Source organism: Nelusetta ayraudi, unplaced genomic scaffold (assembly GCF_046127955.1).
Source record: "Nelusetta ayraudi isolate G7.1 ecotype Tasmania unplaced genomic scaffold, CSIRO-AGI_Nayr_v1 ptg000133l, whole genome shotgun sequence".
NCBI lineage: Eukaryota > Metazoa > Chordata > Actinopteri > Tetraodontiformes > Monacanthidae > Nelusetta > Nelusetta ayraudi.
The window spans coordinates 37,501-61,657 of record NW_027466183.1 but is presented as its reverse complement, the minus strand read 5'-3'; the positions used below and the strand labels follow the sequence as shown (position 1 = coordinate 61,657).

Here is a 24,157-nt window from a genome sequence, read left to right as displayed (position 1 = left end):
GATCAACAGTGGACCTGCTGTGCTGTCTGACTGCTCCTGCTTCCTTTCCTGTCTGACTAAATTTGACTAGTCACACCATCAGTGCCGAACGCCCATCAAAATGAAAGTTCGGAGGCAGCACCAGTTTCTTTGAGTAGAAATCACCAATTTAACTGGGACACCACAGGGTCAAAGAACACTTTCAGTTCACTCGTTTCCAAACGCCACGTCTTCAAACGTCGTGTGCTGCCATTTTGCACTTTATTTTGAAGGTGACAATTGTTTTCACTTTTGTGGACAGCCTTGATTGTGTGTGTGTGTGTGTGTGTGTGTGTGTGTGTGTGTGTGTGTGTGTGTGTGTCTATCTCTTTTTAAATTTGTTGCAAACGTGTGCGCACGTGGCATCTTGGGTTGTAAGTTATCAGCGATGAATTGAATTTTCAGTTTTTCTTTTGTAAACTGTTTTATCATTTCTCCGTGTTGCAGTCAGAACCGTCTCACCATAGTAAGTTCTTTAGTCACGGTTGGGGTGCGATAACCTTCAGAGAAGAACACAAAAACTGGAAGAGTAGAAAACTGCACATGGATCGTATACTTTCAGACTTTCATTTTATCTTTTATTTTGGTTAAAAGCTCTTGCCAGCTCAAACTCTCCAGCCAAGGTGCAGCGATTATCTCAATAGCATCTCAAATAACTTAAAACTTTTTAAAAAACAACAACAACAACAACAACAACAACAACAACAACAACAACAACAGAAAAATGTCTCATAAGGACATTGAACGAATTCATAACATTTCCATCTCCTATTCAGCCACACAAAAGAACATCTTTGAAAAAATACTGCGGATATGTTAACAATTGCCCATGACCCTGAGTGCAGGAGTAAGCGAGTGTAGAAAATGAATGGATAGATGGAATATCAACGATTGACATTCTTCATCACACAAGAAGTCGGACGCTACTCGGCCACCTGAGGCCCTCCACAAGCTTTGGTTTGATGGGAACAGACGTGTGTCCTTTTGTCGTCTCCAGCTCATTGCGATAGATTTCCCCCCCTCGGGGATTAATAAAGTTTAAAAAAAAAAGTTTTCTTTTTTTTTTTTCATTCTAGAAATTCACTGTGCAAACACTTGCTACTTCTCCGGTCGCCTCCGCTCTGTCACTTCACTTCACGCCGTGCTGGCTCTCGTGGTGCCTGCGCAGGTCCACCTTGCGCTGGAAGCCTTTGGAGCAAATGTCACATCCGAAGGGCTTGAAGCCGGTGTGCTTGCGGCTGTGAGTGATCAGGTTGGAGCTCTGGCTGAACGCTTTTCCGCACACTTGGCACTTATGGGGCTTCTCTCCTGCAAAATGAAATGCGCAGATGATGAAAAAGATTCATATTTGCAACAAGGAGCCCCCACCGCCCCAACCTCCCTTCTGAAGGCATGTCAGCAGTGCCATGAATGTTTTTTTCTGTTGCTTCAAAAAAATGTTTTTATTCAATTGCACATTTTGTGTAAAATTATTTAAACATTAATCTGTTTCTCTGGCCTGTCAACCCAGACATTTAAAACAATATCCATTTTTGACTTAGTCTGTTTTCATTCATTCATCTTCCATACCCGCTTATTCCTATTCAGGGTCACAGGGGTCTGCTGGAGCCTATCCCAGCTGTCTTAGGGCAAAGGCAAGGTGACACCCTGGACAAGTTGCCAGTTCATCGCAGGGCCACGTAGAAACAAACAACCATTCACACTACGGACAATTTAGAGTGTTCAATTGACCTCACATGCATGTTTTTGGACTGTGGGAGGAAGCCGGAGAACCCGGAGAGAACCCACGCAGACACAGGGAGAACATGCAAACTCCACACAGAAAGGTCCCAGTCCCAGTCCCAGTCCCAGTCCCAGTCCCAGTCCCAGTCCCCCCGGAATCGAACCCACGACCTTCTTGCTGTGAGGCGGCAGCGCTAACCACTGCGCCACCGTGTCGCCCGACTTAGTCTGTTTGTATAGTTGTAAAGTTCTGGAAATGAACCATTTGTGACATCACAGGTGTTTATCGTGTGCATTCTGTGACCACTTCACAGTTGTTGTTGTTGTTTTAGTCCCCTTCCAAACAAGTAGAAGGTGAGAGAGTCCCTGGGAAAAGACAGGCAGCTACTTACCCGTGTGAATGTACGTGTGCTTCTTCATGTCCGATTTCTGGTGGAACCTCTTGCCGCAGAACTGGCAGGGGTAGGGCCTGGTGTCCGAGTGGATGAGGAGGTGCGTGGACAGAGTGGAGGAGCGCTTGAACGACTTGCCGCACATCTTGCACTCGAAGCTTTTTTCCTGAAACGTGGGGCACGGACATTCGAGGTCGTTTTCAATTTTTGGCCGGTGAATTGGCACCACGATAGGATCAAACTGATCCACGCACTCAGAGATTTTGCCAAATGAGCCTGTTTATTTTTTTTTTCAAATTTATTTTTATGCTCCTGCCAATCTGTTGGTCGGTTCACTGATATGAGGCATTTAAACCACAGACCTTTTTTTTTTTCTTAGCAAGAGCAGGAATCTCATCGCCACATGTCACAAAAAAAAAACATTAATCCGGTCGGTCTAATGGAAATAACGTCACATTCTGCCCTGCAGAAACTTCGGCGGGGGGGCTCATTGCTACCTGCGAATGAACGTTCATGTGCTGCTCCAGGCTGACGGCGTGGCCGAAGGTCTTCCTGCAGACGTTGCAGCCAAACGGCCTCGTCCCGCTGTGGGACCTCCTGACGTGGACCTCCAATCCGTGAGATGTCGAGAACACCTTTTGTTTTTGGGGTTTTCGAGAAGGAAAGCTGTTGTCAGAGGGGGTGTCTCGTCGTAGACGCGACTGGAGGCTTTTCCCCCTGTGCGGGGAAAAACCCCTGCAGTGCAGAAGTTGACCTGGAAATGCTGACCTTGTCGCAGGTGATGCAGTGGTATGTGTTGGAGGTCGGGGAGTAATGTGCGCTGCAGTCCAGGGGCTGCTGTGGCTGTGCGCCGCGGCTGACGTGGTTGCCGTACACGCCGCCAGCGTGCTGCAGCACCGTGGGGCTGAAGCTCATCGGGTGGAGGTCGTAGGAAGCCGGCAGCGGCTCCCAAGCATACGTCGGCTTGTAGTAGGGCGGGAAACCTACCATGTGAGGCTCTGACACACGCACACATAGAGAATGTTTAAGTCAAAGCCGCACCGGACGTCAGACCCCCCCGAAAGACCCGCGGCTCACCGTTCAGGTAGTACGACTGCGTCGGAGCCGAGGATGGCGCTGATGGATCCTGGGGAGCGGGGAAGGGGCTCCCCCGCTCCCCTTCCTCCCGTTTGACGGAGCGGTAGTCCAAGGGGGAGGACTGGCCGTCTGACCGAGGCCCATCGGAGGAGTCGGCGTTCAGAGCCTCCCGTGGGACCTCTGCAAATCCACGACAAATAGAAGAGTGATTCACTCAAACAAATGACTGTGAGCTCTGTGATTAAGACGGCGAGTAAATATCTTGTAAAAACAGCGCGGCAGGGGGAGACACCCAGCCGCCGAGCTCTGCGCGTACGAGAGACGAGTGATTATCAGAAGAGGATCCGTTTGTGTCTCCCTGACAAAACAACTTGGCTCAGGGTGTTGTTTTTAGTGAGAAGAGCACTAAACTAAAGGGCGCACCAGCTCGACAGCCGTCACTCCAAAAACTTATGGGCGATGCTCCTTTTAGCAACAGTGGAAGTGCTGTGGGGGTCTTACCTGGGGTTGCGGAGGGTCTCGGCTCTTGGTCTTCAAAAGCCCGGTAAACATTATAGGAGGTGCATCTTTTGTTTTTCACCAGAAACGACCTGGGCATGTTGATCCTGCAGCCAAAAAACAGTCCAGCAACCGAGACATTGGAGTAAAAAAATTTTTAAAAAATAAATAAATAAAAGAAATAAAAGAACATCTCCAGTGATGACGTGTAAAAGTGTCACTGAGAAGCAGTGACGGCGTTCAAAATAGTAAAAATCGAAGCGGAGCTCTTGGGGAAACAAATGTTAACAGAAGCGTTTTAGTGTCGTGACATTTTCTATGCGTGTATTGTTTGTTTTCTATTTTTACTAATGGAACACCGTTCAATGGTCTTAAGCGAGTACTCTTCTTGTCCATAACCAGCTGAAACCCACATCAAACCCCAGTTACCCAAATGTGGGTAACTGGGGTCATCTTCTATTGATTAAAAAAAGAAGAAGAAATGAATTGTTTAAAAAAAAACAAAAAAAAAACAAGATAAATAAAACTGCGTCAAAGTTTGACCTGTATTTGAAGTCACAGCCGATGAGGACTCACCCTTATTGGCTCTGATAAGTTTCCGTCTCAGCGAAACTCGCAGGAGGACTCACAAAGTTAAAAAAAAATAAAGTAGATAACGTGGCAGATATTTTAAGGCCGTGGTTCCGCGGAGGAGAAATCCTGTCTTTGTAAAACGTCAGGGGGAAAGCAAAGCACTGTAAAAAGCATCACACTTTGTCCCTCGGTCTCTTCTCCCCTCCCTGATTTTCAATCAGATAATTCTGCAGGAGAATCTGACTGTGGTTTCAGCCAATGGGGAGGAGGGCCTTGATCGCTTCCTGCAGGTGGACATTTGCATAAGAAAACAAGAGAAGCCTCTACCTGCGACAGTTACACATAACACGCACTGCGCTCCCAGCAAAGAAATGCTCAAGAGTATATATATGTATATGTGTGTGTATATATATATATATATATATATACGCACAAAGTAAAAAAAAAAAAAAAATGCAGAATGTTAATATTGCTTTTTGTTTTTTGCAGGCCTGAATTGTCTCAAATGATAAAAAACAGTTCATTTTTATATTATTATTATTTTTTTTTAATTATTATTAGAAATGTAAAAACAACATAGATATACATTTTAAAGAGAAGCACAATCTTAATAAAAAAGCTGTGTCTATCGCACCGTATTTGATTTACTGGATTTAAGCGAAGGGGTGCGCAATGTGCCGTGTTTGTGTGACCGCGTTTGTATGCGAGATTTGCATGAACAAAAGATGTCATGAGCCTGTAGTACCTAAATATAACACACCAAAACACACAGCGAACCAGTCAGGGAGATTATCTTTGTTGACTTATATTAAATAAAGTATATATTCAGACCTAGATTCCTTCCACAGTGGGGAACGGCAAAGTTGTCGGCTCGCATCTCAAACAGCGACGTTACAGTTAAGGGGTTATTTACGGTCAAGAATTTTTTTTTTTTTGTGGCAAACTGTGTGATTTTTCCTGCTCCATTTTTACAAAAAAGAAGTTATCGCCGTAGAGTCGAACGTTACTCGGAAGCTCGTTGGCGCGTACGAAAAGAAGAGCTATTGCTCCATCTTCTGGCCGCAGTGTGTATTGTAAGTCTTGATCGTAAGTGGGCTCTGTCTGCGGCATTTTTTATTTACGTTGAACGTGTGCAACTTTACTTTATATGCCAAATGAAAACGCTTTACGGTTATTTCTATTTCAATTTTAAGTGGTTGATATAAAAAAACAGCTTTCTGAGAGTTTAATAACACACTTACAACACATTTATTGCATGTTTCAGAATAACTTTATTGACAGCATTTGTGATTACTGTTCCAAAATATTGATGTCCCGTTAGCTTTCGAGATAGACATTGATCCCTTTAAAAAAAAAAATAAAAAATAAAAAATAAATAAATACATGCTGATCTGTCCATCTATCTATTTTAATTGTGTATGTAGAGCGGAACAATCTCATTCCCACTCACAATCTACGGTAATATGGATAACGATGTTTTGACTTACGGATTCATTTTAAGCAGATTTAAAATGAAGAACATTCAAAACTCCTGCTAAACTGTGCACGTTTGTAAAATCCTATCGGTATGAAACGATAACTGACTGGTTTTATATAATCACATAGAACTTGACTGTTTCATCTTTCACTTTCTAAAAGTAACATAATGCAGTTTATACAAGTCAATATAGTTCTGACGTCCAGTTGTTTCACGGGATTTATATTTGTTTTGGTTTATTTCATTGTTGAAGATTTAACAGAGACCAAAAACTATTGCCAAAAAGCGTTGGCATAATGCGACATTGTGTGAATGTTACATGTATTAGATGCTCGCCAGTCACTTTGTGTTTAATTTATAAGAAGCCCGGTCTTACAAAAAAAGCTTCGGAATGATTGCTCAAGTGAATGTTTTTGTGTACAGTGCACAATTACAAATGTTTAGATAGGTCAGAATACGTAAGTTTCGTCTTTTAAAAAAAATAAAAATAAAATTAAAATTAAAAAAAGATAAATGCAATGTTCTATTCATCCTTTAAATTAAAAAAATATTTCACATCGCATTCTCTTAAGATAATAGCATCTATTCAGCTTTAATCTCAAAAAGGGGGCTGTGCACGAGGTGAAGACACATTGAGTCTGACTTTAATATCGTATCTAAAGTGTGTTTTCCGTTCCTATATGACTTTGCTTGGACGACCTAAACTTCTGCCAAGGCCAAATACAATGTGTGATCGTTAAAATATGCAAATTAGCTGTCCTCACTACCTGGTTCAAAAAAAAAAAAATAATAATAATTTGCGCGTGCGCTCTTCACATGTGGGTCACGCGAAACTGCATTACATGCTGCACTTCATCCTTCCACCAATGAGACGAGGAAAAACAACCTCGGTTCTACAAAATGTGATTGATGTGACAGGGTTTTAAAAGGTGCCTCTGAAACTTGCGGGGCCCTAACTTACTCATTCAAATAGTAAACAGATGAACTCAGAGCCGGTGGGGAAGAGGTCCAGAGCAGTAAGCCCCCCTGGCCAGAGGCCACCAGCCCCCCCGAAGAGCCAGGACCAGAGGGCTGGGAGGCAGACACCCCTGGATGGAGGAGAGGGAGCACAACCTGGCCCCCGGATGATGGATGGGGACCCCCAGGGCAAGAGAGAACCAGGATCATGCCCTGGACCAGAACCCAGCCCCTTCACCCACTGGACAAGACAAGGCAGGACAGAGAGGCTGGTCACATGGAGCAGCCTCTGAAAGACTGCTTTGACTCCACAGACTGGGACGCATTGCAGGGCTCTCACAACCACAACATGGACCAGATGGTTGACTGCACTACGGACTTTAGAAACTTCTGTATGGACGCTGTTGTGCCAGTTGGATCTGGACGCTGCTTTACCAACAACAAGCCCTGGAGAACCAGCGGCATCAAGGACCTTGTGAACCAGGAGAAGAAGCTCTTCAAAGTTGGTGAGCGACAGGAGCTCCAGCGGGTCCAGAGGGAACTCAGAGTCCAAGTCAGAGGCGAAGGAGCAGCACAGAAGGAAAAATGAAGAAAGGATGCAGAACAACAATATGAGGGAGGTGTGGGAGAGGATGAAGACCATCACTGGCTGCAGCTCAAAGAGAGGTGGCCACTGTTAAAAAAGCTCCCAAACATGTTGTTTAGTGGTCACCACTTGGGGGCGGTGTTGTACCTCTGTTGGCCACCGTCATTCACTCATTTATTATCTAGGGCTGTGTCTCAATTCAGGTTCTGCACCCTTGAGACCGGGTGTCCTCCGTCTGAAGGAAGCGTTCGTAGACTTCCCAGCCTAGAAGGACGGACCAAACCCCGCCTCCCTGGTAACCACTCGGGAGGGTCTAGCCTTCGGCGTATTTCCTCGTTTCGTCACCGCCGTTCCCTCCGGCTGGCCAACCCCGGAAGTGACCTTTTTATAGTATCAAGCTAACCATTGGTTCGCCATCTAACGATGCCGTTGGATGATCAAATAAATAAAATCCTACGTTAAAAACTGGACACTTTATGTGAAACTTCAATATTTAGATTTATATGTCGTGTCTTAACCAGTAGTTAATTTCAGCTGACTTCCCAGGATCCCACGATGCTTTGCAGCAGCACGCAAAGCACCATGGGATACCCAAGTGCGCGAAGGATAGTAGCGGTGCATCCTTGGAATCGGCTAAAACTAGTGCGTATTTCCGAGGGCGCATTTTGAGCGTCCTAAGCACCCTCGGGAATTGGGACAAGCCTTCGCGCAGTGCTATGACGTAACTTCCTTCCAAAATGCGCACTTCAAGGGCGCAGAACCTGAATTGAGACACAGCGTATGCCTGACTGCACCTGATAGCGCTGCCAGTCAGTCAGTCATCAGCCTCCCTGCACGTCACTGCCCCCTATCGGTGCGGCACGGTATTGTCTGCCTGGCCTGGTGTATTTTCACTGCGCACTCATGGCCCATTAGAAAGAATACACTGGTCACAAACATTAATTTAATGTATTAGACAGCCTGTGGAACTTCAGCAGGTGTAGTACATGTAGTAATAGTAGTAATCGAGCATGACAGACAGATAGACAGACAGATAGATAGATAGATAGATAGATAGATAGATATGAATACATTTTATTTGTATGGTGCTTTTTAGAAACCTCAGACACTTTACAAGGTCATTAAAATAATACAATCAATAGTGTAGTGTGTCTGTTGATGAGCACCATGGTCTTGGCCTGGACTTGAAGAACCAACCATCTCTTTGAAATGTCCCAATGTCGATCTCCACATGATCTTCTATGCTCACAGTTTGTCCTGTGAGCTCACTGGAAGAGTCTGCAGAGGAAGCAGAAGATGAGGGTGTCTACCTCTCAGCTGCAGCAGCTCACCATCTTCACCACAGTGCTGACTGGTGGAGGCGTCGCCACCATGTACTACCTACAGCAGAGTGAGTTCCATTCACTAACACCATTCACACCTTCACCTCTCTGTGTGTAGGAAGAACTCTCTGTAGCTGCTTCAATGGACCATTCACCCAAAATAGATTTCAGTCATTTTCACTTATTTCACAGTGACAAACAAAACAAAGCATCCCAGCACTGCAGGCCACCAAACTACCAGTGGAGTTAGAATCAGGTTCTTGATGTCTGAAGATTCTGTCTGTCATGAACAGAGTCAGGTTGGAACCACAGCGGTGTCGTCTAGTTTGTTCTGGTGGGTGAACTACTGGAATCCACCAGCATCAGGCTCAGTGATGCAGGAAGTATCCAGCATCCACATTAGTGCTGGATTCTCTCAAACACATCACAACCTAAAAAACATAATTTTAAACAGGACAGTTGAACATTGTGTCAAAACTTATACGTCTCTGTGGGCCTGTTTTTAGTGTTTGTACGTTCATTCAGGACCTTTCCTAGTGGTTATTCTGCGTATTGCTGCGTATCACATAGAGAGACTCCACCACTGGTGAGCCATCCTTTGAAACAGCACAACAGTCGTCAGCGCACGACGACAGCGAGCCCTCCACGTCAACCACAGTTTGCCTAAGCACATCCATATCCGACCGGATGGCTGCCACGACAAGCAGACAAACTAAGGTAGAAAACTAAAAATATAGACATGTAAATATTATGAAAATAGCCCTATATATTCATTTGAGAAAGTTTCACAGGAGCTCCCGCAGGCACTTCTTAAGCCGGAAGTCCGGAAACAACTGACTTCTGTCCACACTGGCAGTGGTGCCATCGTTGTACCCGTTGTGCCAATTAGAGGCGCCGCCTGTTGCAAGACAAGTGTCCAGGTTATAAAGCAAAGTCTCGCTATTATTCCTTGCTCACGTGTCAAGCGTAAGGCGTTGCCACGTTTTGGTTCTTGACGGGCACCATGAGCCACATATTTCTGAGAAGACACGTTACCTTGCTCTCCCCCTTGGCCTTCAGCGCGGTAGTCGATGAGGTGGGATTTGGTATCGAGAGGCGTCTCGGTGGAGCCTCCCGGCAACCCAGCAGCACTCCCGCACAGACAGAAGAAGAGCAGCAACAGTGGAGCAACTGCAAGACAAAACACACGGCTCAACCGCAGCACCAGAACTGGTCCAGACCCAGAATGCATTTCCCCGCCCACGGCGTCATGTCATTTAAATGCTGAACACCAGAGGATGGGAACATTTTCTCAAAGTAGGAGTAGCTTTGGATTTGCTATAACTACTTTTGTCTGATTTGACTTGACACTGCAATTTTTTTTTTTTCATGGGTCTTGAACACATTCAACTCTACACCTCCTGACCAGAGTGAGTAACTTTGTATGCTTACGCAGTGAGAGCAGCAGACCCAGGCACAGGAGACCAATACCAGCAGGTCCCAACCCTGAGTTGTTTGCTGGCTGCCCGTTTTCCCCTCGTTTCCCACAAGTCACTCCATCCTCACAGGTGCAAACTCGGACTTTAACCCTCTGTGGCTCTGGACAGGCTTTTCCCTGCTCGTCCTTCACAAGCACCTCCACCTCATACTGACGTGGCCACAGTGTCCCCTGTGCCCTCAGAATGGCTGCAGTGTCTGCCGCGCAAATCAAAAGGTGTAAAAAAAAAAATGCAAACTGCCACTACCATTTCACAAGTGGAGAAACTTGTCATCATTTATTATTGTCGGCTTTTTCAGATTCACGTGAATGTGGTTGCGATTGAGCTTAAGGTTTGAGTTGATAAATGAATCCAATTTCCTCCTCACCGTTGAGGCGCTCCACCTTCCATTTGCCTTCAGTTCCCTCGGGGATGATGCTAAAGTCAAACGGCGGTCCGTTTGGGTACGAGACCTCGTCCTCAGCTGCCACCGTCACAGAGTCGAATGGAATGCACACGGTCTGTAATTCAGTGGTCAGGGTGGGACAATGGTCGTTGAAGTCTTCCACCTGGATAGCGATGGTTCCAGTGGCTGTTTGTGAAGGCGTGTCTGTGTTGGACAAACAGGGAAATGGGAGAGGAACGGACATCGGTTACCATGGGACCTCTGTGAGTCAGTGAAGTTGGTTATTTTTTTACATCAAAAGACTGAGACGATGAGATAAGTCTACCTTCACTAATTGCCAGAACTTTGGCACGGTACGTCCCGCTGACCAAGAACTTTGATTCTCGGTCCGGCATCTTGCGCAGTCTGACGTGACCTGTCTTTGGGTCAATGATCAGCCAGTTTCCTGGGTCATAGCCCTTGAAATACCTGCAGGACGGAACACTTGTCAAGAATAAAAAGCAAAAGAAGTTGTTTCAGCCACAGAGGCTCCAATGTAGTTAAAAAAACAAAACTGACCTGACGTTCTCTGCTGGCTTCCCAGTGTCGCCGTCGATTGCTGGGTAGTGAGCAATGACATTGTTTATGTTAAAGGCAGTGCCTCCTTCTGAGATGGGGATGGCTTTGACCTTGGGGTCAAATACTGCCCCCTCAGGCTGATTCTGGACATTGACTTTCACAGGGTAGGTTTTATAGATTCCTGCTAAGTTTCCTCCTCCTCCTCCTTCTTCTCCTACTCCACATCGTCCCACTCCTCCTCCTCCTCCTCCTCCTCCTCTTCCTCCTCCATGTACTTTAGCTTTGTTTCTCACAACTATCCCTAAGTCCAGGACCGTCACATCCTTGTAGTTCACAGCCTGTAAAATGGCAAACAAAAAAAAAAAAAAGTTGACTTTTGACATCAGGCATTGTTTACTTAAATAAGAAACTAAATTGCTCTGTTTGATTATGGATATGTCGCATTGTATTTGTCCATTTTGCCCATTAAAGTTCCACTAGCACTCCTGCTGCTGCTGCTGCTGCAGCTGCAGTGGTTGCTTGTACTGTCGTCTTTTTTTTTTTTTACCTTGTCCAGCATAAGGATCCCCTCGTTGGTGACCGGGTCTGTTTCGATGCTGAAGTACCCGGCCTCGTTTCCTTTGGAAATGTGATATACAGCTTCCCAGTTTGCAGTGTTTTTCAGGTCTAAGTCAGATGCTTTGAATCTCATCACCTCCATGCCCTGTGTGTTCTCGACAATGCTGCCTTCGTACTGCGGTGTCAAAAAGACAGATTTGATAAACCACACCGACCGACTGGCATACAAAAAACTATTTTCTCCCTATAGAGACGTAGAGGAGATCTCTACCTGCTCCTTTTCAAGTGTGGGGAGGTTGTCGTTCACGTCCGTGACGCTAATGGTGACTGTTGATGTTGCGGCGTTCCCACCTGCTGCGCCATACAGGTCTTGAGCTTTCACTGTCAGGGTGTGCTTATCCGCTGCCTGGAAGGAGAAGATGAGTCACTGTGCTGGCAAGAAAATCTCTGACCTTGCCCTAGATCAGGGGTCCCCAAACTACGGCCCGTGGGCCACATCTGGCCCGCTGCGTGTCTCTGTCCGGCCCGCTGCGTGAAGGCAGTCATAATCCCCCCCACGTAACTTTGCCGACACGTTAGCGTAGCGCGACAGCGATAGCGCTCCCGCTCAACAGAGCAAAGACGTTATCGCTATATTTCCGACCAACACCCCCCCCCCCCCGTCTACGAAAAAAATGCCGGGACGTTAGCGCCATTTCCAACCAGCCCCCCCAATCTACGAAAAGAATGCTGGGACATTAGCGCTATATTTCCAACCAGCCCCCCCCCCTCTACGAAAAAAGTGCCGGGATGTTAGCACTATTTCCAACCAGGCCACTGCCCTAGATTGTATAAAATGACAGATAAGTGCGACGGCGGTCCATAACCTCTCTGTCCGGAGGAGTTCTGACACAGATGGTCCCATTGCTTTTAATGAAGAAGATGTCGGCCGGATCCTGGTTGACGATGCTGTAGGCAATCTGAGAGTTTGGGTTCCCTGGTTCATCAGCGTCAGTGGCAGTTATTTTTAATACAGACGTCCCTGCAGAACAGTTAAATGTATGACACGTCAACATGCCCTTTGCAGAGGCTTACTGGGTTTATTGGCCAAATGATATCCTAATATTATATCCACAGCTTGCATCATACTCAGAATGAATGAATGAATGAATGAATGACACCAGACGAGGGAAGAGTTTTAGGCACCGCTGGAAAATTCACTCACCTTTAGCACTGAGCTCGGTAACGACGCCAGGCTTTATTTCTGCAAACACTGGAGTATTGTCATTCTCGTCTACTATTCGAAATGGCATTGGCAAATTATCCTGTGCCAGGGTGCCGTCTCTGTAATGAGCCGCACCAGATAGCTGAAACAGAAAGAATGCAGAACCTGTTTGAATTTTTCCTGCCTTGCACCTATAGTCGCTGCAACATGGGCAACATTAGCAGGTTCGGACAATATAGAAGCTCAATTTCAGAGGCAGTAATATTAAAATATTATATAATTAACATTACTTTGACAGTACATATAACTTACTCTGTAGAAAGCAATCTCCTCCCTGTCAAGTATTTTGTTCACACGAATCAATCCAGTGTCAGGGTCGACTTGAAAGACGTTGAACGGGTACTGGTCTGAGCCGTTCCCAGTGAGGGAGTAGACGATATTACCAGTGCCATCGTCGAAATATGAGAAGATCTAAATAGAAAAGAAAATTTTATGTGAAAATGAGACAATGAAGAAAGTTAAATTCAACACCAGACACTTTTCAAATCAAACACTAAGCAATGTTTATTTAATACAGTTTTAAACGACTCAGCCAACATCACACAGAGTTTTGGGGCACTGTTAAAGATAAAGTGTTTTTAAATCCCCAGTTTGCTACGTGATGGGCAAACATCTTGTGTTTTGTGAAACACGGAAGCCTCGGTCACACAGTCACAAACAACCGTTGTGTCACTGTTAAAATTCCAGTTAAATGTCCTTGTTGGTTCTTGCATCACAATCTTTCATCTGCACTGACATTTTTGAATGAAGGAAAACACGTTACCCGACCAACAGTCTCCCCTGTACAGTCAAAGTTTTCTTTTAGTGGCTTCCGTGGGACAGACATTGCATTCAACAAAGCAGCAGCCTGTAAGACAAAACATTAGGTTATGAATTATGTTGGAGAGAATGTGTACAGTCCCATGTGTCTAAAATGTAATGTTTGAGGCCAGTGGCAGCTTTTTTAATTTTAAATGTAAAAGGTGCGATTCGACAAGTCGGATGATTTCTTTTTTGCATTTGATGAAAAAAAAATATGCCTCAACCGAATTTAGTTTATAGTGAATTCCACAGAAAGGCTCTACACAAAGAAAATAAATCTATTTAATTATTTGTTTTTTTTGTTTTGGAATATTTTTCAGGATTTGGATTTAATTTAAAGAATGAAAAAATAAGAAAGAACATAAACCTTTTTATTGTGATGATTGAGAATTCTCAAGAGATGAACAAGAATATGTTTTTTTTTTTTTTAAGTATTGAGATGAAAATAACTATTCCTTCTTACCCGCTTAGTCCCGAGCTCAGGGTCACGGGGGTCTGCTGGAGCCTATCCCAGCTGTCTTAGGGCAAAGGCAGGGTGACACCCTGGACAAGTCACCAGTTCATCGCAGGGCCACATAGAAACAAACAACCATTCACACTCACATGCACACCTACGGACAATTTAGAGTCTTCAATTGACCTCACATGCATGTTTTTGGACTGTGGGAGGAAGCCGGAGAGAACCCACGCAGACACAGGGAGAACATGCAAACTCCACACAGAAAGGCCCCAGGTCCAGGCCCCGGAATCGAACCCATGACCTTCTTGCTGTGAGGCGGCAGCGCTAACCACTGTGCCACCGTGTCGCCCATGTATGTATATGTATGTATATTAAGGGTGTCAAAGTTAACGCGTTAACGCGTTAAAAAAAAAAGAAGCATCCTGGCCACCCACCCGAAAGGAACCCCCGTAACAAACCCACAGCAACACCTTCTCATCCCTCTTTACCCAGCCCTGATCCCCGCCTTGTCCCCCATATGTTACCCACGCATCCCTTGTCGCCCCTCCTTACCCCAGCCTTGATCCCCACATTGACCCTCCCCCTACCTACCTACCCACCCACCCACCCTGTGTGAAGTCTGGAAAAGACACAGAAGCTCTAACCCAAAGACGTGTCCTGCCCACCCACCCTGCCCGTCCCCTGTGCCACCTGCCCACCCCTTATCGACCCTCCACACCCAACCCTAACCCCGGCCGTTGCGGCTATTGCCCTGGGTCGCAGAACCTTTGATGTGTTTGTCTGTGGGGGTCGCAAGGAATGTGTGACCCACGAAGAAGGTCACCTTCATGTTTATCCCAGACAGCCAGGTGTCCTACCCTGGCCGAATGTCGGTCATCTCTTGCAGACTGGAGCTGGCCCTGCACCCAAGAGGAAGCGGGACGTCCAGACGGTGGAGGTGGTGGAAGTTCCTCCCATGACAAGGAGGGAGGGGCGGGGAGTGCGCTCCCTCACTGTGAATGAGTGACGATGGCTGTGCGAGTATTACTTGTTGCTGTGTGCGAGTTTGGAGTTAGTTTGGTTTTGGTGTGATAGCGTTACAAATAGTTTGTGTTAGGGTGTCTGATAGGGTTAGAATAGGGAGTGATTGCTGTGTCCAAAACAAAAAATTTATAAAAAATAAATAAATAAAAAACTCCACATGGACTCTGCGGGGACGTGGCGTGGGGGCTTGAGTGCCTCTGTGGTCACAGGGGTCCTCCAGAATGACCATGTGTAGTACAGCTGACTTGTGTTGTAAGGTAGTGTGCTGTGCTACACGCAGTCGTTATGGAGGAGCCCCATGACACCAGAGGTCAAACTTAAGAGTCCGAAATTGAAGAAAAATCACCTCAATCTACTCCAGATGTGGCCTGAAACGTGCCTCTAAGGTCGATTTTGGTATTTAAAAAAAATAATGGGACTTCATAAATACATAAAACTACAATGTCAATGACATGGAAAAAAATCTCTCTCTCTCTCTCGCATCTCTCTACGACCTTCCTGTCCGGTAATACGAAAAAATTTTTTCCAGAAGTGGAAGTGACGTCGAAGCACACTTCATGCCACCTGCACTTCCACATGAGATCTGTCTGTGTGCAACATTTCAAGATTTTCACACATTCGCCCGCGGAGATGTGCTCATTCAAAAATATGTCACGGGCATGACTCTAGAGCCTCAGCAGGTGTAATGGCGCATCTAGACCGCCAGAGGGAGCCATAAGCAAGCCGTTGGCAGGCGCACCGCCTAGATGGCGCCCTAATGGCAAGACCAGTGGAGGGGAGACACCGGGTGGACAAACAGCGCCTATTCTGCTCCGTCTCCGAGGGGGTGGAGACCCTTTTCTAATCCTAACCCTAATTACTAAAAAATATTTTTTTAAAAAAGACAAAAAAAAAAAAAAAAAAAAATCGCAAAAAAAGATTTAAAAAAAAATCACAAAAAGACAGAAAATAACCAGCAAATATGGTAATTGCACGGGCTGGAGAGTGGGTGACTGTCTTGTACAGACGCCACCCTCGGCGAGATGGGGCCCCAGCTTTTGCACGCCGGAAGGACCGTACGATCTCCACTTCTCGCCTCGGCAGAAGATGGACTCGGTCCATTTCCCCTAAATGACCTTCACGTAGCCCCACTGTCGAGGGGAGGGGCTTCGGGGAAACTGGACGATCCCTCTACCTGAATTACGTAGACTGGATGTCTGTTCTTGCAGCTCATTTAAAACCTCTCCTTCCACCCCACCCCAACCTCCTCGCTCCACCCAAACATGCTGCTTGACAGCAGTGAGAGAGCCTACAAGTAGATTCTCTCTTCACCACCAACGGTAACATTCACAGACACATGAAAATCCAAGAGGACCTGGACAGTGGCCTGAAAGTAGAGCTATTCGCGGGAGCGGTCGAGGCTGGCATCATCACAGTGCAGAAATATGAAACCTGACGTAGACAAGTGTTTCACCGCCACAATCCGGCCCAGACGTTCCGACGGTGCGTTCGCCGTGAACCAGAATCGTTGGGGAATTCTGTGTGCCAACGCTGCTGAACTTTCCTGCACGTTCAAACTGTTTCCCTCTTGTTTTTAGGGCTAGGGTAAGGGTTACCCTAACCCTGTTCATGATGGCCTTGAAGACCAGGAGGGTGACTCAAGGTTCTCCCACAGCATCCTGGCCACCCACCCGACCGAGACCCCGTGACCCTGTTGTCACTCACGTGACAAACCCGCAGCAGATTTTTTTGAACTTCTTTTTCCCTGCCCCTAAAAAGATTTGTGGGGCGTTGAAGTCTCTGAATGCTGCCATTATCAGTGCGGAATTGTGTCTTCCCTCCCATGTGTCCCATTCCATAAACCTTCTCATCCCTGCTTACCCAGCCATGATCCCCACCATGTCCCCCATCTGTTACCCACCCACCCCTTGTCGCCCCTCCTTACCCCAGCTTTGATCCCCACATTGACCCTCCCCTTACTTACCCACCCTGTGTGAAGTCTGGAAAAGACACAGAAGCTCTAACCCAGAGACGTGTCCCGCCCACCCACCCTGCCCGTCCCCTGTGCCACCTGCCCACCCCTTGTCGACCGTCCACACCCAACCCTAACCCCGGCCGTTGCGGCTATTGCCCTAGGTCGCAGAACCTGATGTCAGAGTGTTTGTCTGTGGGGGTCACAAGGAATGTGTGACCCCCGGAGAAGGTCACCTGTATGTTCATCCCAGATGGACATGTGTTGCCCAACGGCAACAACGGCCGGCGAGGGTATTGTGCTGGTTCGTAGAACTTTCGACGTGAGACTGTTTATATTTGGGGGTCACAAGGAAGGTGTGACCCCCAAAGAAGGTCACCTTCATATTCATCCCAGACGGCCAGGTGTTGCCCAACCCTAACCCCGGCCGGCGCAGCTATTGCCCTGGGTCGCGGAACCTTCGACGTCAGAGTTTTTGTGTGTGGGAGTCGCAAGGAAGGTGTGACCCCCGCACATTCATTACATTGACCCTTGCTCCAAAACCACAGTACCTGGAAACGGATGGATTTTTTTTTTTACATTTTATGATTTGTTCTGTTTTTTTCTTTTTTTTAATAGCAAGTTCATGGTTTACAAATAATTCTGTTGTGTTTTGTTCAATGACAAAGTTTTTTTTTTTTTTTTTTCAAATAAGGACTTGGCCTTTTTTTTTTTTTCAAATAAGGACTTGGCCATTATCCATGATCTAGAAAAAAGTTCCATTTACATCAAAAAATAAAATAAAATAATAAAAACACCCATAACTCTTAACCCTTACCCTAAGCCAGGACTCTTTGTTAGTAACTCTGTGATTGGTCTTGCGACACACCACTGAGTTACGTAAGCCCCCACTCCGCGTCAACGCAGAGTCCTATGTGGAGGACCTAACTATCCCTAATCCGAACAAAGCTGTCCCTAGCTAAAATGTTAAACCCTAACGCATGCAAAAGAACAAGAACAGGAACAAAACATGCAAAGAACACGGAGTGCAAAAGTGGAACTCGGAGTCAAAATAAAAAAGGAACAAACCCCTGCACCCACAACAAAACCCTAACCCTCTTGTTCAGCCATTACAGCTACTCTTTTTGCTGCAAAGGCTTTGTAAGACCTCTTGAGGATCTTGGCGTCCAAGCACCTCTGGCAGTACAACTTGTATGCGGCACCAGTTTTCATCTGCCTGTCTGTGGAGATGAATGACAGCTCCTGAGCAGACCACACCTTGGAGGTGTTTGCAGGTAGGCACAAGGACTGGGACCTCTGGAGTGGGCGCAGGTCATCCTGGAGCTCCACTGCCTGGACGTCCTCCTCTGGGACTTGCTCCACCTGCTGCTGGTGTTCCTGCCGCCGTGGGCTGGCCAGTCGCGCTGGTTCCGCGAGGCAATAGGGGATGTCCTTGTGCAGCTTCCAAATGGTCATGTTGTAGACCTTCGGGAGGGTGAACCGTGACTGCCACTTCTGGAGGTCTTTCTGGGAGACGGTGTTGCTCACTTCTGTCAGCAGGTCTCGCAGGTGATTGTAGTGGACGTAATCGCCGTTCATCAACATGCCAACGCAGCTGACAAAAGTGAGGACCCTCAGCCGGATGTTGGGGGTGTCCTTCATGCCGGGTGGGAGTCTGGCAAGGCCCTTCTCCATCCACGCCATGCCGTTCTCCCTGTATTTCTCAAAGATCCTGGAGTAACACAGGGACCTCCTCTCAACCTCCACGCACACCTGCAGGGTCATGCTGGCAATGCCGGAGATCGGGAAGGGGTCGAAACCAGCACAGTGGACCTGCACGTAGTCCTGAAAGTTCCACCACACTTCTCCGAGAGGTCCTGGCAGAAGGTGTCCAGGGCCTAGGCGCCGATCAGCCTTCCAGGCAGCTGGTTGGACTTGAGTGCCACGAAGGGGATGTCGGTGTTGCTCTTGTAGAGGTCTCCGAGCAGCCCCCGTGATGGACGGTGCAGCTTCCAGCGTCTGGCACAGAGGGAAGAGACGCGCTATGCGCTGGATCTGCAGGTCAGAATGCTAAGGCGCAAGCTAATATACTCTAAAGCTAGCTGAAATGCAAAGGCGCTAGCTAATATACTCAAAAACTAGCTAAAATGCTAAGGTGCTAGCTTAAATGCTCGAAGATGCAAAACCTTACCTCTGTGCTCCCTCCAGCATCCTCTCGCTTGTCTGCCAACTCCCAACGGAGTGTGGTGAAGTGAGAGCTCAGTGTTTATGGTCTGGCTGCCTTGTATTATCTAAATGGAAAACGCTATATCCTAAAAAAAAAAACAAAAACAAAAAAAAAAAACAACTTGGACATTAACCAAAAATAGTGTTTTTTTTTTTTTTTTTTTTTTAACTAAATGCAATCTACATGCATGTGTTACGGGTCCCCAGGATTGAGGACCACAATAACAAATACTGTACCTGTATGAAGGAGGTTACATGGAGAAACAAAGACACAGTTGGTGCTGTGGATCGTTCCAGAATGCATCTGAGATTTACTCACTCACATATATCAACAGTCACATACACACGATACTTTGCCGTTTCCAATTATATTTAGCTCAGTTCCACATACTCCTCTAATCAGTTCTCTCACATTCAAATTCAATTCCATCTCTACAGTTCACAAACAAATACACATGCTTTAATACATTACAATAAATTAACGTTTTCTGTATACACAGACCCTTTAAGCAGTATAAACAGTTTACTATATACTTTTACCATATATTACCCACGGTGTTTCACGCAACCTAAGCATGTAATGGATACGCACTTCTCCTCGTATAAAATCTCGGATTAATAAAGTGATTGTGTTTTGTGTGACCCTAGAGTAAGCTATTAACAAAAATATAAAACAACAACAATAATGACGCTTTAATTTAGCGTATAAACACTGACTCTTGCTCTGCCGAGCGTGACTGCTGCTCCGCCGGACACAAGATGACGACCTCGCGGTGAAACTTGTCGCGGTCATTTTAACATAAATAAAGTCTTTAACATAAATTAAATTCTTAAAAAAAAACCAAAAAAAAAAACCCACTTTTGGTAGTACACTCACTCATACATTTGACTTTATAGTGTTTTGTACTTTTTACCGACCTGTATGAAGCAGGTTACATGGAGAAACAAAGACCCAGCTGTGGATCGTTCCAGAACGCATCTGAGGAAACGGGGAAGGCACCGCCCCCTTTACCTGTCCCCAGCGCAACTCGCCCCAACACATGAGTTCCCCCTCTTGTACTTCGCGCATAAATGCCACCCAAACATTCAAATTATTTGTATGAAATTATAAACAAACAAATTAATGAAAATAAACAAAACAATTTAACATATTCCCATTGTTTAGACACTAATTGTGGTTGACCCATTTTTGGGAGTACCACACGTGTACTAAATGTAAAATGTTTTTGACTTGAATTTTTGTTTTCTTTTAGAAATATGACCATAACTTTATGCAAATGTGTCCATATTAAACCCCAAAATTCATTGAATTACATAGGTTTTAAGTTAATATCTTTGGCTATGAACATAATTGACACATGGTTCTGGTACCTCCGGGGGCGGACTGACCTACAAAACCTGTCCGTCAACTTTGGTGACTATAGTGCCACCAAGGTGAAAAAAAATTCTACCTAAAAAAAGCATGCTCTATCAACTTTCTCCTGCAGATGTAGATGAACTGCTGAATCTTGTCCTGAGGTGCTGGCTCTTCTGTGTTGGGCCATGCGTCTGTGTAGAGGCTGCTTGGTCTCGCCAACGTGGCGATCCAGGCAGTCGTCACTGCACTGCACTGCATAGACCACATTGTCGAGTATGTGTCTTGGTGTGTTGTCCTTTGGATGAACCAGTCTTTGCCTGAGGGTGTTGCTGGGTCTGCTTGCTCCGGGGGCCCGGTTGGTTCTCTCTGATTGTATAAAGTGCTTTGAGACACCATTGGTTGTGATTTAGCGCTGTACAAATAAAGTTTTATTATTATTATAACAGGGATGTCATGTTTGGAAAAAAATCCTCCTTAGTTTTTCCGAAAGGCCTCCAACATAAGGGACAACAATGCTCTTCCTTCTGTTGTCTGCGTCCGCCCTGGTGGTTGTTTGCTCCTTATTTTTCCTTCCCTTGGTGGATTTCAAGGTCCAATTAGGACAGCCATGTTTTTTTAGGGAGGTCCTTAATGTGTCGGTGTCTTTCTCCTTTCCTTCTGCCTTAGAGGGGATGTTTTGAGCGCGGTTGTGAAGGGTTCTGATGACTCGGAGCTTGTGTTCAAGTGGGTGACGGGAGTCAAAAAGAAGGTACTGGTCTGTGTGGGTGGGTTTCCTATGAACTTCAACTGTGAGCCTTCTGTCACAGTCCAGGAATGGGAGTCTGTTGTTGGAAGTGTCCAGTTGCCCTAATTCAACAACAACAACAAAAAGATAAATGCAATGTTCTATTCATCCTTTAAATTAAAAAACATTTCACATCACATTCTCTTAAGATAATAGCATCTATTCAGCTTTAATCACAAAAAGGGGGCTGTGCACGAGGTGAAGACACATTGAGTCTGACTTCAATATAGTATTTAAAGTGTTTTCCGTTCCTATATGACTTTGCTTGGACGACCTAAACTTCTGCCAAGCCCAAATACAATGTGATCATTAAAATATGCAAATTAGCTGTCCTCGCTACCTGGTTTAAAATAAAAATAAAATAAAATAATAATAATTTGCGCGTGCGCTCTTCACATGTGGGTCACGCGAAACCGCATTACATGCTGCACTTCATCCTTCCACCAATGAGACGAGGAAAAACAACCTCGGTGCTAAAAAAAAAAAAAAAGAAAAAAAAGAAAAATAAGGCCAACCCTTCGCCTTAGTATGTACAAGTGTTATTCCTGGGTAGCTTTAGGCGTTATTTAATTCCGCTCAATTTGATGTGACGGGGTTTTATAAAAGGTGCCACTGCGACTTGCGGGGCCCTAATTTACGGGATTAGTTTTGGTCGACTGCGGAGGGAGACCGTGGTGGGATGGGGCTGTGAGGTGTCCAAGATGGCGGCGCCCTGTGGAGTGCAGCTACTCTAGCAGGTAAACAGCTCCAAATTTTCACGTCGTTTTCGTTTAGCCTACGGTTTGTTTCGCCGTGTACGATAGGTCTCGCCGATCGTCAGCTACTAGGCGTGCTTATCTACCCGTCTGACACAGCTGACAGGCTAGATAATTTCCAGTGAGTGTGGGGTCGCTGCTTCACAGCTAACGTTAGCTCTCGGCCGCTTGGACTGACTTGTTTTTGGAAAGACCCAGTGATGGATTTGGGTTGGACGGTGATGCTTCATACGCCTTTTTGAAATCGACTTTGTCTGCTCTTGCTCGTGGGGGTCTGAATGCGCTCTCGCTCGGCACGAAACGAGACGCCGACCTCTCTCTCTCTTTTTTTTAAATGTTCGGATAACATAAACCCAACCCTGCCCATTGTTCTCTGCGAGTTGTTTACGACAGGCAGGCAGTCAGTCAGTGGTCAGTTCACATACAGCAGCGGCTCTTGTCCAGCAGCAAGCGTCTGTTTGCTCGACTTGGAATTGCGTTAGTCTAAATATGCATGCATGCAGGCATTATTGCATTCGACTTTTATTTGCATTCTTGGTGCATTGTCATTCAGCTCACTATTATCCATTCTGCAAGCTAGTCTGCATTATTTTTTTTCACGTTGTAGTTTAGCCGTCTTTAAACTGAGGTGTTTGTCATTGAATTTGTCACGTGGCAGTATTTTGGGCCATCTAAACCGAGGAACACGATAGGCCAGTGGTTTTTTTTTTTGCAGGTTCGCCTTCAGGACCCTCTGTCGCTCCGTAGTAGACGCTCTATCGTCACATCTCATGCGTTTGCAAATATTTCATTTTTTCCTTACTTGTTCTAAAGCAGTGTGGCATGTATGTCTCTAGCAACATTGAACAATATCATCTGACCATGTGCTAAGTGGGGATCTGTATTTAATATAAAAAATACAAAGGTTATGATGCCTGCTGCGACTTCTTTAGAAGCAGTCACAGTCTTAAACCCATCCAGCAACCGACTACCAAGTGTCCAGTTTGACTTCTCAAATGACATTTTGACATGGAGGAATCAATCAATCAATCAATCGATCGGTCACATTTTGTGTTGTTCACCATCTCTTCCAGGACACTATATATTACTTGCAATGCATGTCGACAAAATACACTAAATCACAGAAACGAGAAATCCAAATCACCACAATACAAGTCAATGTGGTCTTTAAGCAAATTCAACTCTTTATATGTCCATTTTACACTACTAAAGTTCATAGTGAAAAGCTTCAAATGCAATAAGAATGCAATTAAGTTGGGCTTTGTAATTGATCATAGTGCTTACTGCGACCCTTTCATTGTTTTTCTCTCTAATACATGGAGGAGACGTCACATTTCAGTATACAATGGTTTAATAGCATTAGGAAAATCTTTGCTTTTACAAAAACAAGTGAGTGACACAACTGAAATCCTCCAACAGTTCTTAACACATACAACTGTCAAAGTAACCGTGGCCCGCTGACATGATGCAGTTCCGTCATGATGTGGCCCATTGCTAAAAGAAAGTTTGGAGACCACTGGCTGACACTGTGCAAAATGCGATCGCGGCCTCTCCCCTTTTCCTTGCGCGTACACGGACGCACACGCTCCCCTCTCCGCATAAAGCCTGTCTGTGTTGCCCTGGAGAGTTCCCAAGCTGTCCGTGATCACGCTGAGGGTTGTTTGGAGTTTGTGCGTGCGTGTCTGACCTGTCCCTGCGACGCTCTGGCCGGGACGCACGCTGGAGGACAACAGTTGAGGGGGCGAATAAAAAGGGGGGCTTGATTGACTCCACTCTCCACGCTCGGCTTCCAACTTCATGACCAGAACTGTTAATTGTCATCCGCCTGGACAACAGTCAACAGCACTTCAGTGTCTTGTTGTGTGTGACTCGATAATCCTAGGGTGCTTTTTTTAGACATTAATCTTGGATTGACATGCATGAAATGAATTGTACTTTTATCTTCACAGAATTTTT

The 24,157-nt window shown here is 45.8% G+C and overlaps 3 protein-coding genes across 5 annotated transcripts in view; 1 reads left to right on the top strand and 2 right to left on the bottom strand.

Moving 5' to 3' along the window:
• Positions 1 to 574: 574 nt before the first annotated feature.
• LOC142904857 (zinc finger protein Gfi-1b-like) lies at positions 575 to 4,439 on the bottom strand. Of its 3 annotated transcripts, XR_012929471.1 has the most exons (8): positions 4,251 to 4,439; positions 3,711 to 3,814; positions 3,210 to 3,389; positions 2,901 to 3,130; positions 2,630 to 2,767; positions 2,133 to 2,298; positions 716 to 1,326; positions 575 to 681 (listed from the first exon to the last, which is right to left on the bottom strand). XR_012929471.1 is itself a non-coding variant. In XM_076051214.1 (7 exons), the coding sequence occupies exons 2-7, from the start codon at positions 3,805 to 3,807 to the stop codon at positions 1,148 to 1,150; spliced, it is 990 nt and encodes a 329-aa protein (XP_075907329.1). In that variant the 5' UTR covers positions 3,808 to 3,814; positions 4,251 to 4,439; the 3' UTR covers positions 575 to 1,147. The 3 variants fall into 3 exon arrangements, 2 of the variants coding, with proteins under 2 accessions (XP_075907329.1, XP_075907330.1); XM_076051214.1 differs by having other exon boundaries at positions 575 to 1,326; XM_076051215.1 differs by having other exon boundaries at positions 575 to 1,326; positions 4,284 to 4,439.
• Positions 4,440 to 9,407: 4,968 nt separating this feature from the next.
• On the bottom strand, positions 9,408 to 13,864 carry LOC142904854 (desmoglein-2.1-like). Its single transcript, XM_076051212.1, has 13 exons — positions 13,832 to 13,864; positions 13,629 to 13,712; positions 13,118 to 13,276; positions 12,806 to 12,947; positions 12,468 to 12,622; positions 11,873 to 12,007; positions 11,591 to 11,776; positions 11,044 to 11,381; positions 10,811 to 10,953; positions 10,468 to 10,689; positions 10,054 to 10,296; positions 9,658 to 9,792; positions 9,408 to 9,520 (listed from the first exon to the last, which is right to left on the bottom strand). Exons 1-13 carry the CDS (start codon positions 13,862 to 13,864, stop codon positions 9,408 to 9,410), a joined length of 2,088 nt encoding a protein of 695 aa, XP_075907327.1.
• Positions 13,865 to 22,051: 8,187 nt separating this feature from the next.
• The window catches only part of LOC142904850 (hamartin-like), a 32,551-nt gene continuing 30,445 nt past the window's right edge, over positions 22,052 to 24,157 (top strand). The window contains exon 1 of the mRNA XM_076051211.1: positions 22,052 to 22,183. The gene's annotated coding sequence lies outside the window, so the exon portion shown is untranslated. The remainder of the gene's footprint in view (positions 22,184 to 24,157) is intronic.

Coding starts and splice junctions, on each gene's coding strand:
- LOC142904857 (XM_076051214.1), bottom strand. CDS start 3,807: ATGCCCAGGTCGTTTCTGGTGAAAAACAAAAGATGCACCTCCTATAAT. Junction 3,390..3,710: donor GAGACCCTCCGCAACCCCAG/GTAAGACCCCCA, acceptor GTGGATTTGCAG/AGGTCCCACGGGAGGCTCTG. Junction 3,131..3,209: donor GCAGTCGTACTACCTGAACG/GTGAGCCGCGGG, acceptor TGCGTGTGTCAG/AGCCTCACATGGTAGGTTTC.
- LOC142904854 (XM_076051212.1), bottom strand. CDS start 13,864: ATGCAAAAAAGAAATCATCCGACTTGTCGAATC. Junction 13,277..13,628: donor CAGGGGAGACTGTTGGTCGG/GTAACGTGTTTT, acceptor TTTTCTATTTAG/ATCTTCTCATATTTCGACGA. Junction 12,948..13,117: donor AGGAGATTGCTTTCTACAGA/GTAAGTTATATG, acceptor TTTCTGTTTCAG/CTATCTGGTGCGGCTCATTA.